We start from the raw sequence: 18247 nt of genomic DNA, 5'->3' as shown, positions 1-18247 counted from the left end.
ATCTAAAGTAGTGTGGTAAAGCAACAGATTCGTTTTTATATTTCTGCAACCTACTTTAGTTTGTGTGATTTGTTACTGACTTTCATATTAATGTTTACACCAGGCTTATTTAAACATAATTATTAGGTTGGAAGTTCAAAAAATCAGTCAATGTACTGTGATTGTAGTTGTTAAATAAAAATGACATTCATATCAATTCATGCATCACCTAATTTCATCGTAACATATAGGCCTGGCCTACAGAAAAGAACATTTATGTTTAATCTATATAATATTGTGTTGATCATACTATACAATGATTTATAGCTTGTCTTTGTTGAATAATACAGAACATAAAGAGCTTTAAAAAAAATAATTGCATATTAAATCGTAATCGCAATTTGATTATTTTCACAAATCGCAATTTGATTATTTTCCAAAATCGTTCAGCCCTAGTTGCTAGGTGGCTAGTTATTGACTCAAGTCTAAAGTAGTGGTCGACTGATACATCGCCAAGGCCGATATATCGGTCGATTATCTACCATTTTTCAAATATCGGCATTGGCCGATAAGTTTTTCTGTTTGCCCGATTTGTTCGAGGCAGGACTTTTATTTTGACGGTGCAGAGAACAGCTGCGGCAGTGCCTGAGCACACAGTGCTCACATTCTCCCTCTTGTTCGCTGTTGTCATTCAGTTCTGTCTAATACGGATAGAGGTCTGTCTAATAATCAGATAGAACTGTTAAACAAAGGAATTAAAATGTATACAAAAGAGTTTTATAATGATTGATTTAATATTATTAAAGACAAACATTATAATACTTTCTTGTTTGCCGTCGGCATTCCGCAAATACGCATTTATTTAATTTAAACAAATCTTTGAATGACTAATGAACATTTAATTTCACTAAAGTAGTGGTCGACTGATACATCGCCAAGGCCGATATATCGGTCGATTATCTACCATTTTTCAAATATCGGCATTGGCCGATAAGTTTTTCTGTTTGCCCGATTTGTTCGAGGCAGGACTTTTATTTTGACGGTGCAGAGAACAGCTGCGGCAGTGCCTGAGCACACAGTGCTCACATTCTCCCTCTTGTTCGCTGTTGTCATTCAGTTCTGTCTAATACGGATAGAGGTCTGTCTAATAATCAGATAGAACTGTTAAACAAAGGAATTAAAATGTATACAAAAGAGTTTTATAATGATTGATTTAATATTATTAAAGACAAACATTATAATACTTTCTTGTTTGCCGTCGGCATTCCGCAAATACGCATTTATTTAATTTAAACAAATCTTTGAATGACTAATGAACATTTAATTTCACAAACCTTGCAGACTTAGTCAAATCTAGTTGAGATCTTGTGAAGTCTGCATGTGACCTGCATGATCGCATGTTCGTGTGGTCCGTGTGAATTGAATACGGACAGGAGGAGAGTTCAGCTTCACTGGAAACTTTAAACTTTAAACTCGTGACTGATTTAAAATTATGCTGCGCTTTATGTATTTGCCCACTGTCATATTCATGTCAATTTCACTGTGTGCTGTATGTAATATGAGTGTTACCTTGGCTTTATTTGAAAAAATATGATTCCCAATGCACAAAAACTTCCCAGAATACTAAGTGCTCTGTTGGTTACAGTGTTTACTTCCTTTTTAATTATATTTTTATTAAATATTTATATATTTGTGAAAAATAGTTTGTCTTCTTTAGTATAAGTATGTTTATTTTACACTTTATTTTTTAATCCATTTTCAAATTATTTCAAATTTCTTAAATGTGAATTAAAATAAATACAATTATATTGACTTTATATCGGCCATCAGCCACCTTGCTTTACAAGATATCGGCATCGGTATCGGCTGTCAAAAAACCCATATCGGTTGACCACTAGTCTAAAGGGCCAAGTTTGATGATGTTCTGGTCTCTAGGTATGGCTCAGTATATGTCTGTCAGTTGTTTTAGCAACAATAAGGCAAAATTCATAAGTCTGATCACTGCATAGCAAGTTATGCGTCACCGTTTGGTACTTTGCATTATGGGCTTATTTACATTTCCTTATGTGAGCAATAGTAATTGTGCTTGACTCGGTGTTAGGAAGACTCGTTGTTTGGAAGACTCATAGCTAGAAATGTGTGGTGTATGGCTGACCTGTGTTTTTTTTATCGCTTTTTAGAGAGCACATTTCCGGGGGACTTTCCCGTTCCTCCACCATACAGCGTTGCCACGTCTCTGCCCACTTACGATGAGGCAGAGAAGGCCAAAGCGGCAGCCATGGCTGCCTCAGCAGTGGAGGTCATTCCACGAGTGAGTATCTCACCTGCCTACGCACCCACACATTCTGCGAAACCAAACACCAAGCCCTCGATTCGCACAACTTTCCACTGCGGCTTTGGTAGAGTCTAAAACATTGCCTCAAAGGAAAGTAAATTGCTGTAGTAATGCTGGTATCATTTAATGATGACTAAAATGAAGTGGGACATCTCTTATAATCATGTCTGATTAGCTTTTAGCAGTAACATTAAGATAACCTTTTTGAGGATGTGGTGTGCCATAAAAACCATGACCTAGAAAGAGAATCCCTCAGATACTCTGATTTCTCTGAGCTGAGATCAAGAAGTGTTATATAATGTGGCCCCAAAAAGTATTTGGACACTCTTAAGATTGTCTGAATTTCATTGCATTAGATAACCGGATGACAAACCAACGGTCATCTGTAAACAAAGGATGCTTTTCTCAGAAGTAAATTCCTTTTTCTGAGCCTTTTTTTTTGCAATGACCTTCAAACAGTGATTCCCAAGTTGATTTTTACTTTTGAAATACTTACTGAATGCTGTGACTATATTAAAAAATTTAAAAACTTTTAGTGTTACAGGATCCTTCAGAAATCTTTCTAATATGCTGATTTCAAAGAAAGATTTCTTCTTATTATCAATGTTGTAAATGGTTGTGCTGCTTAATATTTTTGTGGAAACTATGATACACCACTCAAATGTTTAGGTTAAGTAAAAAAAGTAATTACAATAGAAATTCATTATTTTTTTCAGGACACATTAAACTGATTAAAAATGACATTCTAATGATGGCAGAACTCCAACCGTTTCACCATTTGTATCACTCCGCTTGCAGTATTTCTCACAGCGAGTGTCATGGCGGACGCCCAAATCCACTACAATTTTAAAAATAATACTGTTTTTGTGTCATGTAATGTAGTTTTAAGAGTTTTTTAGGTGAGAATGTACTTGTTTAGACTTCAAATATGCGGTTTGTAAATAAAGATAATGTCTATTTGAAAATTTGCTTCGATATTTTCAGAGATGTGAGCTCCAGGACGTCAGCAGCCATTCAGCGCTTATGAACCCGCCGAGAGCAGCTTTACCTTGGCCAGTTCTTCTGAAATTTGTCGCTGGCTCTGATGTTTCTATAGTGGTTAAACATGAGATTATTAATTTTGGGAGATAATTAATTTTGGGTAAATCTAACAGGCAGTCTTTGGTCTCATTAATCTAATATTTTTGTTCCAGAGCAAATAGTTTTGGCTGAGGGCAAAGTCTCATAAGTGCATCTTTAATGCACTGACACCTTTGCACTTTTGACTGAATTGCCTAGCAACTTTTATGATGGCTGTTGTCATTTATTAAATATTATTATTCAATTAATAATATTTGATATAAATAATAGTAGTATTTAATAATAGTATTTAGTTTTGGGAAACGGTGTGTGTTCGTGATGGTGATTAGTTACATTGTTCTGCCATTAAATCAGAAGGTGACAAGAGAGTGAGTGGGGTAATTTATGAGTGAGTCAGCATTTGGAATATTGGAAGAGACTGAAATAGGGTTGTAAACAAGGAAGTTATTTTAAATTTCAACCACACCTTCGCTGCGTCCGAAATCGCATACTTCACAATCCCTACTATATAGTAGGCGAAAAACAGTATGTGAGGCGAGTAGTATGTCCGAATTAATAGTATTCAAAAAACTGTAAGCGAAAAGTACCTGGATGACCTACTTCTTCCGCCTGGATTCTGAAGTGCACATTCGATGGACACTTTACTATCCCGCTTTTCTCAGAAGTAAATTCCTTTTTCTGAGCCTTTTTTTTTGCAATGACCTTCAAACAGTGATTCCCAAGTTGATTTTTACTTTTGAAATACTTACTGAATGCTGTGACTATATTAAAAAATTTAAAAACTTTTAGTGTTACAGGATCCTTCAGAAATCTTTCTAATATGCTGATTTCAAAGAAAGATTTCTTCTTATTATCAATGTTGTAAATGGTTGTGCTGCTTAATATTTTTGTGGAAACTATGATACACCACTCAAATGTTTAGGTTAAGTAAAAAAAGTAATTACAATAGAAATTCATTATTTTTTTCAGGACACATTAAACTGATTAAAAATGACATTCTAATGATGGCAGAACTCCAACCGTTTCACCATTTGTATCACTCCGCTTGCAGTATTTCTCACAGCGAGTGTCATGGCGGACGCCCAAATCCACTACAATTTTAAAAATAATACTGTTTTTGTGTCATGTAATGTAGTTTTAAGAGTTTTTTAGGTGAGAATGTACTTGTTTAGACTTCAAATATGCGGTTTGTAAATAAAGATAATGTCTATTTGAAAATTTGCTTCGATATTTTCAGAGATGTGAGCTCCAGGACGTCAGCAGCCATTCAGCGCTTATGAACCCGCCGAGAGCAGCTTTACCTTGGCCAGTTCTTCTGAAATTTGTCGCTGGCTCTGATGTTTCTATAGTGGTTAAACATGAGATTATTAATTTTGGGAGATAATTAATTTTGGGTAAATCTAACAGGCAGTCTTTGGTCTCATTAATCTAATATTTTTGTTCCAGAGCAAATAGTTTTGGCTGAGGGCAAAGTCTCATAAGTGCATCTTTAATGCACTGACACCTTTGCACTTTTGACTGAATTGCCTAGCAACTTTTATGATGGCTGTTGTCATTTATTAAATATTATTATTCAATTAATAATATTTGATATAAATAATAGTAGTATTTAATAATAGTATTTAGTTTTGGGAAACGGTGTGTGTTCGTGATGGTGATTAGTTACATTGTTCTGCCATTAAATCAGAAGGTGACAAGAGAGTGAGTGGGGTAATTTATGAGTGAGTCAGCATTTGGAATATTGGAAGAGACTGAAATAGGGTTGTAAACAAGGAAGTTATTTTAAATTTCAACCACACCTTCGCTGCGTCCGAAATCGCATACTTCACAATCCCTACTATATAGTAGGCGAAAAACAGTATGTGAGGCGAGTAGTATGTCCGAATTAATAGTATTCAAAAAACTGTAAGCGAAAAGTACCTGGATGACCTACTTCTTCCGCCTGGATTCTGAAGTGCACATTCGATGGACACTTTACTATCCCATGAGGCCACGGGAGAGGATTTATGAATGGCAGTGAAGCGACACAGCTGATGCTGGTAGGTCATGTGACAGTAACAACATGGCGGATGTAATGCGTCCGAATTTCATTCATACTATCCATATTCATTCTATATAGAACATACTTTTTTAACGGTCATGAAGTAAATTCAAATTCAAATGTAGTACCTACGCAGTACGCGATTTCGGACGTAGTGTTTGCCAACTAATTTTCAGGGGAAGTTGCTAAAGGAAGTTTAATTTGTTGCTAAAAGTTGCTAAATGACGTTGTGATGTCATTGACGTCGTCATGTAATCATGGCGCAAAATTGTCACTGCATCAAATCTCAGCAAAAATATATTTTATATGTTAATATAGATTTGTTTGTAAAATAATATGAATGCATAATATAATAATTTTAAAATATACATAACTGCACTTTTAAATACAACATTAAATTATTGAACATTTACACTTTTCTGAACAATTAAGTTTTTTTTTTAATAGCTAGTAAACTAGTAAAACTGCACATTCTGAACAATTATAGTTTTAAAAGGGTCATATGACGTTGCTAAAAAGAACATTATGTTGTGTATTTGGTGTAATGAAATGTGTTTATGTGGTTTAAGGTTTAAAAAAACACATTATTTTCCATATAATGTACATTATTGTTTGTCCTCTATGCCACGCCTTTCTGAAACGCTTCGATTTTAAAAAAATGCATCATTCTAAAAAAGCTAGGTGTGCTCTGATTTGCCAGATATCCAGTGCGTTGTGATTAGCTGAATGCCTCAAGCGTGTGATGGTAATGTTACGTCCCTTAACATACTGTGATGCCATCTCCCAACAGGACGAGACTCAGTCCAGCTGCTCTGCTCGTGCACATCCCATCATCGGTTCTCTTTTAGCCAATGTACTGTTAGGAGTAACTGAATAACTCGGGATATATTGGTTTATTTTGTGTCAGAGGGAGTGTCAGGCATGTTTATAAACCGAATAACTTAAGTAATTTGTGGATTAGTGCGTACTGGAGACGTGAACCGTTTCAAACAATTCAGTTCGATTTGGTGAACTGGTTCGACCGGTTCACTAAGAAGATCCGGTTAAATAGAGCGATTCGTTCGCGATCCGGACATCACTAGACGAGACAAAACCAATAAAACCCATTAGAAAAGAGGCATTTTTTTGCATCCAGTGGGGACATAATTACTTGTTTTGTCTTTTTACACGTTGCGTATCGCGCTGCGTAAACATAAAACCATGTCTGCATTTGTAATCGGAGAAACGACAAGCTTACTCTACACTGCTCATGGGCAAATTATTTTAATATAAAAAACGTACTTACAGGCTGTGAGTCAGAAGCGCCAGAAGGTTCTTGCAAATTTGGAATTGCCCAATTTTATAGAAACAGCCTTTGTGCCACAGACACATTAGGCTACTGGTTCAGGAAACAGTCCTCATCCATCCTCCATAAAATGCGCTGCACACATCTGAATATTTGGGTTGAAATGTTCTGGAACAGTGTTATAAATACAACTTAACCACTGATTTCTAGTTGTGTCCTCTTTTGGAAGGCCAAACAAAGTAGTTTCGCTTTCACAACGAATCACACAGTGACTCCACTACATGGCAGCGGCAGCAACAGCGAGAATAAAAGTTATTTGGGCGGCATTATGCAAATCTTCCCACATCATGACGTAGACATGTGGGGGCGTGTTAGAACGAGCCATTTTAGGTAGGCGTGGTTGACTTTAAATTTTATAAAGAATATCTCTTTGGATTTGATACTTTAGTCTTTGCAACTTTACAGATCTTCTTTATGCACCAAGAGCTTGTTTTTTGGAAAAATTTAAATCGCATCAAATGACCCCTTTAAGCAGTGTATTAGTAGTTACTTAGTATGCTACACTCTAAGAAAAGTCTGTAAAGTTGGAGGTTTTCACGGGCCAGTGTAAATAAATGTGGTGATAGTCTATGCATGACCTGACGTTTTATTTATAACAACTATCACTGTAGGCTAACCAATATCTGCTGTAGATGATCTGAATAAAAAGCAGAAACGTTTTGACTGATGAAACGTGAAGACAATAAACACACAATTGCAAAACAAAAATGTTTGTGGTTTATGTGCATTTTTCAAGTCATCTAGTATAGAATGTTCATGTAGTATAGAAACTAAAAAAATGTCAAAAATGTCCTGTCTTATTCTGTGATTAAAAACTGCAAAAAAGTGTTCGTAGTAGCCTATATAAACCAATCATAAAATTGTCATTAGGAAAATATTGGACTAAAATATCAGAATACAAATTATTGGTTATTGTCCAACAGTGTATTTGATTTCTTAGCCAATTAAAAATAAGAGATAATTAATCAATTAGACAAAAAATTTAATTAATTAATAAAAAAATATATAATGATGGCTACGCCCCTTGATGCAGCTAATGTTACTTCCATAGGCTTCACACAGCAATATAAACAACAGCTGTGAATGCTCTCTTGTAAAATAATAATAATTTAATAATAAAAGTATACAAGCACACCGCTCCACTGAGAACATCACTTATGCCAGCAGCTACTAAATTATTAATTAATTTTTATTAGATTGGGCAGGCCCCTAGATCAGTCTGTGCAGCGCCGCTTCAAGCCGAACACTCCTAATTATTATTGAACAGTTGCAAATAGCAGTTACCTTAATTTATGTGATGTGTATACAGCTAGACATCTTTGGTTTCCTCTTTTTGTGTAATTTAGATTGAAAATGTGTGCCTTTTTATCGTTTTCGTCACTTATCAAAAGTTGCCAAATAAATAATATAAAAAAAGCTAAATTTGTTGCAAGGTAAATTTGTAGCAACAATATTGCTAAGTTGGCAACAAAAAAAAAGTTTTTTTAAAGACACTCCGTTGCTCGTGCCTAAGGCCGATATACAGCACATATTGCACTGCTACTCGTGTGATATTGATCAGTTCTATTTGGCAGTTGTAGATTGAGAACCTAAGTGCTTGAACCCTGTTATGAAATCACATCAGAAACAAAAAATGAATTAGAACATTATTCAAGACTTGTTATACAACCTCAGCAGCTCTGTTTTGAGCTGCGGCAGCAATGTGGAGCTGGACTGAGCGCTTACAAAGGCGTAGGCTGGATCTTAAAGGAGTAGTTCACACAAAAATGAAAATTATGCCATTTGCTCACCCTCATGTCATTCCAAGCCAGTGGAACATAAACATGTTGTGCAGAATGTTGATACTGTGCAGAATTCATACAGTGAAAGTCAGTGGCTACAGGGAAGTCCAGTTCAAAAAAGTAACATAAAAGTAGTCCTGCAGTCAAATTCACATCTTGTGTGCTGTATTTTGAAGCCATGCAAATGTTGTTCAGTGAAAAGACAAACATCTCATTTTTTTTTTAGATGCCTCTCTTATTTTTGTCAGATCCAAATGATGATGTTGAACCTGGAGGTGGAAAAAAACTTGTTTTTATTTTAACTAGTTGCCAAGGCCAATAAAAATAATGGAAACTATGTAGACACACACACACCAAAATTTGTAAAAATGTAACCAAAAATATTAACAAAAGCTATAATAGCATCTCAATGATATTAATATATCCCTGCTTCAGAAGGCTTAATATTTAGTTTCCATTGATACATTATTTTTTCCCACTTACAGCACTTTATTGTTATATGTATTAAATAAATGTAAATATTAACATTAATTTTATTTTTTTGTTTATTTATTTTAACAGGTTTTTCCCAAACTTTTCCACAGACTCCAGTTGAGACTACTTTTATGATTTATTTCTGGTGAACTTTTCCCTTTGCATGCAAAACGATTAATAATTGTGCAGCATATCTAGCCCTTGAACTGGATGCTTAACCTCAGGATGCTCTGATTGGACTGACTCTGCTAGTGCACTTGAAGTGTCTTTGAATGAAAGTGTTTGCTGAAAGGAAAGCAATCAGGAATTACGAGCTCTTTCAAAAAATTCAGTAGAGAGAAAATTGCAATCATTTGTCAAGGTTTTAACATCAATATATGTTATTTAGTCTTTCATAACCATTTTCCACCTCTCTGACCCCTTACTTAAACAGTTTTTGCTACTGTTCCTGCTATAAGTAAATGACCTCTGTTGTGGTTGGCTAATGTCTTTTGTATCATTTTAATATACTGTTGTTTATCAAGGCTGGTCCAGTTGCCGATGTGTAAACATTGAGGTTGCATCACAACCATGGTGATTTCTCAGCAGCTTTTGCCTTCTAATATGCTTCTAAAACACTTATTTTTATCCATTTCTTTTTATCCATCTACTTGTTGAAAAGGATGAGGATTTTCCGGTTCGGGATGACTTAAGTGATGCTGATCAGCTGAGGGTGGGAAATGATGGAATCTTTATGCTGGCCTTCTTCAGTAAGTGTGTATGTTTGTAATAGCATACTATTATAACCATGATAAACTGCATTACAGTTTTACACAAGATGTAAAATGCAAAATAACCATATTTAATTACAAAAGAGTGACTGGCCTGAATGAAACGTGCAGTTTACTAGGGTTTCATAAACCTTTTAGCATATGACAGGTTAAAGCATTTAGCATTTCATAATGCAAATACTGCTCCACATACTTATTTTTTTCAAATATGTAGATGACAGTATATACTGTGTAGTGTGCAGTATAATATTATGGCATTAGAAGCAGCCTGGCTGCATCCAAAATTGCATAGTCTGAGTAGGTACTTATTTTGAATAAGTGTGTACTTTGCGACCACTTAAAAGGATGTTCTATATAGTATGAAAGTGTGTAGTATAAATGTAATCTGGACAGCCTATATTCACCATGTTGTCATTATCACGTGACCTACCAGTGTCTGCTGCATCTCTTCACTGCCACAAATCCTCTCCCATTGCCTCATGGGATAGTAAAGTGTCTATTGTATGCACATTTCAGGGGATCATGTGATATCAGATGCAGCCAAAGCCTCTGTGTGTTATTAGTGCTGTGTTTGCGCCATCTGGTAGTGATGTATTGAACTGCAAGTATTTCTATAGACTGTATGTATGTCATGATCAGTCAGTAGCATAACACATTGCAGTGCTGTCCATCATAGTCCAGTCATGTTTATTTAATGATTAGGCACGATTTCATTAACAGTTCATCACCATCTTTGTGATATATGTAAGCAGTCTTTCAAGTTTGAAAGTTTTTGTTTGTCTGCTCATAAAAACAATTACCATACAAAGGTATTTAAATGTACTTTAAATATATATATTTTGCTGTCATTCATCAATACACCATTCTCTTTCTGTTTGTGTAACCAGTGGCCTTTCTGTTCAACTGGATTGGGTTTTGCTTGTCTTTCTGTTTGACCAACACCATTGCAGGCCGATATGGTGCCATCTGCGGCTTTGGTCTCTCTCTTATCAAATGGATCCTCATTGTGCGGGTAAGTTAAAACTCGAAACCCACACAGGAGGATAAGAAGCTTAAAAAAACAAAAAACTTTGTGGTTATCTTTGAGTGATAATTACCATGAATAAAATAGTGTGTTATGAATGTGAATTTAATCATTATTAAACTCAATGTTCAGCGGATTCATTCTTCTCAGTTTTCAGATTACTTTACTGGATACTTCAATGGGCAGTACTGGCTCTGGTGGATTTTCCTTGTTCTTGGTAGGTTTTCCTGTGGACGTTAAGCGGGAATTTTGTAGTTTGTTTATCTGATAATATCAGAATGATGAGTGTTAAAGGGTTAGTTCACCCAAAAATGAAAATTCTGTCGTTAATTACTCACCCTCATGTCGTTCTAAACCCGTAAGACATCTTCGGAACAGAAATTCATATTTTTGATGAAATCTGAGAGCTCTTTGACCCTCCCATAGACAGCAGTGTAATTACCACGATCAAGGTCCAGAAACATAGCAAGGAGATCGGTAAAATAATCCATGTGACATCAGGGGTTCAACCGTAATTTTACAAAGCTACGATAATACTTTTTGTACGCAAAGAAAGCAAAAATAATAACTTTATTCAACAATCCGTCTCCTCCGCGTCACCCTGGTGCCATTTTTGAGAGTATCCACTGAACGCAAACAGCGTATGCTATCCTGTGTCAGCTGCGTCACGTGGATACGTTGTTTATGATCAAATCAAAGCGTAAGCAACGTAGAAAATGTATCCGTGGGATGCAGCTGACACAGAATAGCATACGCTCTTTACGTTCAGTGGATATTCTCCAAAATGGCAACAGGAGGAGACGAATTGATGAATAAAGTTATTTTTGTTTTCTTTGTATACAAAAAATATTCTCGTTGCTTCATGAAATTACTGTTGAACCCCTGACGTCACATGGATTATTTTACCGATCTCCTTTCTACGTTTCTGGACCTTGATCGTGATAATTACATTGCTGTCTATGGGAGGGTCAGAGGTTCATCAAATTCATCAAAAATATCTTAATTTGTGTTCCAAAGATGAACGGAGGTCTTATGGGTTTAGAACGACATGAGGGTGAGTAATTAATGACAGAATTTTCACTTTTGGGTGAACTCTTTAAAATAGTTGTGAGCAGTGTTGAGTCATTCATCTGCAGTACTCTAGCACCATCTGCTGGTTGACTACACGATGACATGACTTTATTTTCAAAATGGAACTCAAAATACATGCTTTAATAATGTTTTTCATCAATAAGTGCATTATGACTTAAATGCATTGTTAATTAGAGTAGATAATATTAACAAACAATAATCTTTGCATTAGTGTACTTGCTGCTGTGATAAGGCTGTTGTGGATTTGTGAATCTTGTAATTGTGTGAATAATAAGCCTGCCGTACCCTTTCTACAGCTATATTTGATATTCTCTTTAGGAATTAGGAATTATTGATGTTTGCTGACACCAGCTAGGTGTACTATTACTTTTCTAAGCGATTAGACTTTTTAGTGTGGTGAATGTGAGTGGGAAGCGCCCTTCACATTTTCTTTGGAGCATCTAGTTATTGACCTGTGACCTGTCTGTCATGCACTCCAGGACTCCTGCTGTTCTTCAGAGGGTTTGTGAACTACCTGAAAGTGCGTAACATGTCCGAAAGCATGGCGTCTTCACTCCGAACCCGCTTCTTCCTCCTGTACTAGAGGTGAGGATGTCATCACACACACACGCACACGCACACACACACACACACACACACACATATATATATATATATATATATATATATATATATATATATATATGTGTGTGTGTGTGTGTCAAGAATAGAGGTGTAATTATTTACTCATGTCCCATAAGATTCATGAACCACATTCGAAGTATCTTTTATTATTTAAATAATTTCAAATATCAATATTCAATATTTTATGTTTAATATATCAAAACATTATTTTTATGAATTTGTAATTGCAGGTTAAATGCATTCATGTCTTGCATTAAACAGTGTGTAAATACATCTAAATGCCACTTCAGATGCAGCTTCTGTGTTGATTTAATTTGCTTGGTAACAGCCCAAATGTCTTATTATTCTAATTCCCTGATTAAATGTACGAATTTCTCTCAAAAGATTATGGACACTTTTAGAAAAAATGGCTTTATAATGGTAAAAATGCCCGTAAAATGTAAAAATAAGTTTAAACTTATTGGAAAAGATTAATTTCTCTCAGTGTGAACTGGCCACCACACAGAATATGAAGAATATTAAACACATTAGGAGTCAGCTGTCTTCGGCAGTCCTTAAGGTACCAGCACAATAACACACTCAGCAAAATATAGTCTAATTATCGTTATCGATAAAATCCCAGAAAATATATAATATTTTGTCAATATCGCACACCCCTAAGTGAGCCTAATTACTGTGGCTGTCATGTTATTTGTTGAATGTTGCTTTGAGAAGGAACACTTCCTCTTTGGTCAGGCATTACCTAATATGCATAATAACCAAGCAGGAAAATAGAATGCAAAACATGTGCATTTAAATCACTCTGGGAAATGACATTTGACTAGGACTAGAGGATATAACCAAAACATTATCTTTTGATACTTGAGATAACATGCTATCTCAGTGTGTATGTATATGTGTGCAAGACTCTCTCTCTCATATAGCCTGTTTTTGTGAAAAGTGCCTTTAGAGAGGCTGATTTATTCATTAACATATTTGCTTGCCTTGATTTAGTTTGACACAAAAATGGATTATGCATTTGGTAAGTGCCAGGCAAATGCAAAAAGTAACAGACAGATTTAGCTTAAATTAAACTAGTAGTGCAATGTATTGTTGAACCTATATTTCTCATAAACTAGACAAAAATATCTGTTTGATCATTTTTTTAAAACAACTTTGACAGCAGGATTGAATGTTTGAGCTTGATATATGCAGTCAAACCTTCAATTTGTGTAAAATTTGATTACAGACTTGCAATTTTATGATTTTGTGCAGGAACAGAGTTCCATACAAAATGTGGGACATAGATAAATGTTTTTGGTCATTAAAATGAGTTAATTAAAAATATTTCTTAGTACAATCGATTGAATAAAAATGCAACAGATTGTCAAAATAATGGCATCGTTGTACAGTTTTAATTTTTAGATACAGTCAAGAATGTAAAAAAGCTGGAAAACTAGTTAGTTCTCATGCTAAGTTAGTAGTTCATCTAACTAATAGGTCTCACAAATATAAAATGAGATTTGTGTCTTAAAAAAAAAAGTCAATTCACTTTTTTTTTTTTTTACCCTATTGTGGACAAGCCTTTTATTAAAGTAACACATTGAAGCATGTTAAACATTTTTCTTGGCTTGAATTTGTTCCAAACCAACAAGAACTGATTATGCTTTTGTTAACTTGGACATGCAAGGCGGATGTAATTTGCTTCATTGATAATGGCTCTCATAACCTTGCTTATATGCAGTTTGCACAATGAAGGCCATGGTGGCAAACCTCCAAAAAACAAGCTTCTCTCTTATTCACTCTGTCTCTCTCAAGGTCGCCTCGCCAAAACATTCCTCCCTAATGTGAAATTCCTTGATGATTTGCAACCCGTCAAATGAACTGGACTGGATCCCACTGAGGGGAAGAGGAAGACGAGAAAAAAGAAAACCAATATCTCTGCCAAATGTTCTGAACTGAACTCAGTAAAAGCGGAAGGTTTTTCTGCACTCCGAACGAGTGAAAATCAGCTCTTGATATCATAACTTCCCAGTTAGCCTCAGCACATACATTTCTGGTTTATTACTAGATTTTGACAAGACAAAAAAAAAAATCCCTTAATGGTTAATCTTTCCACACACTGCATGCAGAGTAATGGATTTGTATACTTGGGTTGGAAAAACTGCAAAAGGTCACTGGAAATATGCAGCCAAGACATCCTATGCAATGTCTTTTACCAAACTGGGTTAGCTTAGCAGTTTTAGATGGATGAAACTAGATTAGTTTAATTCTATTTGCTTCGTTGCATCCAAGGCCTTGGCAAGTTTGATTGCATTGCAGTATTAATATACCAAGTTTAGATTAATATACAAGTTTAGTAACTTTAGTTAAATGGTCAAGCTAATGGCGATGTAAAGTACAATTGCACAGTTTCTCTTCTTCTTAAGTTGTGTCTCGCTTAACTTTATAGTAAATGATTAAGTAACTTCATTCATGTGTTTCAAACTGGAAATGGAATTTGTACTTATCCTAAAATATATATTTGCTTTTTGCACCTTCAGTTTTTCCCCATTTTTTTATGGTTCTTGGTTGTTTTAAGTTGTGACTTTGCTCAAGCTGTGACCTGCCTAGATGACTTTAGTTACTTGAATGCCTGAATGCTACTGTCATTTGTTTCTATTCATCACAAGCATCTTCAGAAATATCGGATATTAAAAGAAATGCATGGTTAACTCGGTTACAGCAGTTTAAATGACTAATCCAGTAAACAATAACAACAACAAAAAAAAGAATTTTGTTAGAATAATTGATATTTTGGATATTCTCTGATTGGCAGAGATGATTGTGTGCTATGTTTATTCTCTTGTCTTGCATAATGCCAATAAAATTTGAAATCCCAGGTACAGTTGGGCCTGTTAAAAAATAGACTCTTTTTAATTTCGTTTTAATTTCTAATTTTAATTTCGTTCTTAGTCTAAACAGTTTTTGCACGTGTTATTTCATGCAATGCAATGCATGCAATTATTTAATGTTATTCAAATATAAATAAATAAATAAAATGGTAAAATCTTCAAAACGCACTTGCTCCGCCTCTAAAGTTATCTTTTTTTTTGGGGGGATGTCATGTCATCTAGGTGTAATGCAGGTGGGGAAGATAATGTTAACTAATAGCCAAACAGCTCTTACATGCAATACATGCTTAATATATTAACAAACCATGACAGTAATAGCTATTAATGATAGGTTTGAAAAATAACTGAAATATCAGAAATTGGGATGCACTGAGTTGCTTCAACCTTCACATCCCAATCAAAAAGCTTAGTAGCCATCCATTTTTTTTCCCTCGTTGAGAATTCCATTTCCAAAATATTATGTTGTGGAAGTGATATGGGTTGCGAATGCCATTTCATTTTGACTGTATACTCGCTACATGTGATTTATTTTAGCTTTTATAATGCCACTGTAATTCTGAGTATTTAATTGATTAGTTGTAAAGAGTCATTTTAATATTTGCTCTTAATTGTGATTGCTTATGTTACATTGTTTTTATATGACAAATTAACTGCACCCTTAGAATAATTTACCATAGTAAGCATAATTTCTGCCAAAATGCTTTTGTTACTCCAGTAAAACAAGAATAGTTTATTCTCCTTCAAACCATGTGAGAAGCTTCAGAATAATTTTTGATTACGTTTCTGGCTAAAACCAAGTTACAAAAAACTTGTAAAACAAACTGATATTTTGTAGAAAAACTTCAGTTAACACGAAAATTTTGCTTTTTTTAGACATGTAGTGTACTTGAATTTGCTAAATGGAGTAACCACTTTATATGTTTGTTTAATAATATTGATGCAGTAATACCATTATATTCTTTGAGCTACTTTGGAAAACTATGTGAAAACAATCATATATGAATATGTTAATCATTTAGTATCATAGTGTATATCAAAGTATCACCATCTGATACAATCATTGTACCACAGTACAGATTTTCTCAAAAGGCTTTTCCTTCATCACCACTGAGTGGCACTTTTTTCCTCCTACCCGTCACACACACACACACACACACACACACACACACACACACACACACACACAGACAGAGAGATAGACAAATTCTTAATAAACCTTTAATGAGTGACCCATTTACATAATGCCTTTCCGGTCTGCACATGGTTCTGCTGTTGTGGACTGCATTTTTCCGGTCCTTTCTCCTGGATTGATAGCTCACTGCTCACAAACATTCATAAATACATACACATACCATGGAACTGAAAGATTACTATATTCATGTACCATTAGTATATTTAAAAGCAGAGTCAGAAATTAAAAGGAACTCAAAACTGCACCATAAGGGCCGTTTAAAAAAATAAAATAAATCTAATTTATTTAAATCTAATTTTTTTAAATGTATATTTAGTAATTAATTTGATTATTTATTTGTAATAAATAGCTTGTTGTTCTTTAATTAAAATATGGTAAATATTAAAATTAGTTGTCGTTGAATGTATATGCAATGACCGACACTTAAAAAAAGTTGTAAATAACACAAAGATTATTGGAGTACATTTTACAATAAAATACTTAGTTTTCCTACCTTTAAAAATTCACTTTTACTTCAATGTGTTACTTGACGATTCTTTATATGAAAATTACTAGCAAATTCTTAGTGATTCCTATGTAATTCCTATGTCCTTTCCCCCTTTCAGTGTATATAATTATAAAGAGACTTCATTTAAATGAAATGTTTGATACACAACTAAGACATACAAAGTGTTTTTATGGTTAGAAATATTGCTTGCAATGAAAGGTTAATTTCTCTAAGGTAGGTCAAAGAATAATATGGAAGTACTGTTTAAAAACAATGTTGATCTTGATCTTGGTGCCACATCAGTATGCTGATTTTTTTCCTATTTATTAATGTCTCTGTTTTTTTCTAGTAGGAGCAGTACAAAGCAAATCCTGTCACATGTATCCAATAAAAGAGCGAGAGAGAGAGAGAATGAATGTGTGTGTGTGTGTGTCAGAGAAAGCGCAAGGGCCATGCTGACAATTGCTGTCGGCAGCATTTGCAGAGCCTTTTTTTGTTCCTGGCCACGTCTAAACTGAGTAATGCACCCACTGGCCTCTTCTCCTCCTCCTCCACTTCCTCCTCCCTGAGGCTTTCCGGCCCAGCGGGTAAATAGTGGCTCTCTTAAGCTCCGTCACACGTCCACTCAATCCTCAGCGTGCACAGGTACGGATAGGAATGTCAGGGGCTGGGTCTCAACCTGCACGTTTTTTTCCCTGTTCATTCTGAATTGCTGGGCCTTAACACTGTGGAGAAATGCAACCAAACAAAATGAACAAATCTATCTAGTTTGGTCACACTGCACTCTTCGTTTGCAATGTAGATGCATTGATAGCTGCAAACTTGCATTGCAACAAAATGAAATTGCTCCAATTATAGTTAAGGCACAGCAAAGGAACAATGGCTTGATCTCTCCTGCTATTGCAATGTAGACAGAGTGAACAGAATGTAGACATACACAACTTGGACACGTTGTTTGCTCTCAGAGGGTCAAGGGACGTTCACAGTGACTTACAGTGACAAAACAACTAAGTCTTTCATTATTTTGATTTGATTTGTCACATCTCTCCCCTTAGGTTAAGTGCATGTGCAATCTTGCAGCAATTTAATCACAGTAAAGGTGGTTGCTACATCAAAATGCTTTTAAAAATGATTATATTTTCATAAAAAA

At 35.0% G+C, this 18247-nt stretch overlaps 1 protein-coding gene across 1 annotated transcript in view; it reads left to right on the top strand.

Annotated features, from left to right (window-relative positions):
• Positions 1-15286, top strand: part of LOC107549434 (NEDD4 family-interacting protein 2-like) — a 32303-nt gene extending 17017 nt beyond the window's left edge. Inside the window, exons 3-8 of the mRNA XM_016230499.1 lie at positions 2160-2290; positions 9697-9784; positions 10693-10817; positions 10980-11046; positions 12401-12506; positions 14343-15286. Coding sequence (XP_016085985.1) covers positions 2160-2290; positions 9697-9784; positions 10693-10817; positions 10980-11046; positions 12401-12504 — 515 coding nt within the window. The 3' untranslated portion in view covers positions 12505-12506; positions 14343-15286. The remainder of the gene's footprint in view (positions 1-2159; positions 2291-9696; positions 9785-10692; positions 10818-10979; positions 11047-12400; positions 12507-14342) is intronic.
• Positions 15287-18247: the final 2961 nt, after the last annotated feature.

Source organism: Sinocyclocheilus grahami, unplaced genomic scaffold (genome assembly GCF_001515645.1).
Source record: "Sinocyclocheilus grahami isolate Dianchi unplaced genomic scaffold, SAMN03320097.WGS_v1.1 scaffold372.1, whole genome shotgun sequence".
Taxonomy (NCBI): Eukaryota; Metazoa; Chordata; class Actinopteri; order Cypriniformes; family Cyprinidae; genus Sinocyclocheilus; species Sinocyclocheilus grahami.
Note: the sequence above shows the minus strand (reverse complement) of the source record. Positions and strands in the feature narration are given on the sequence as shown.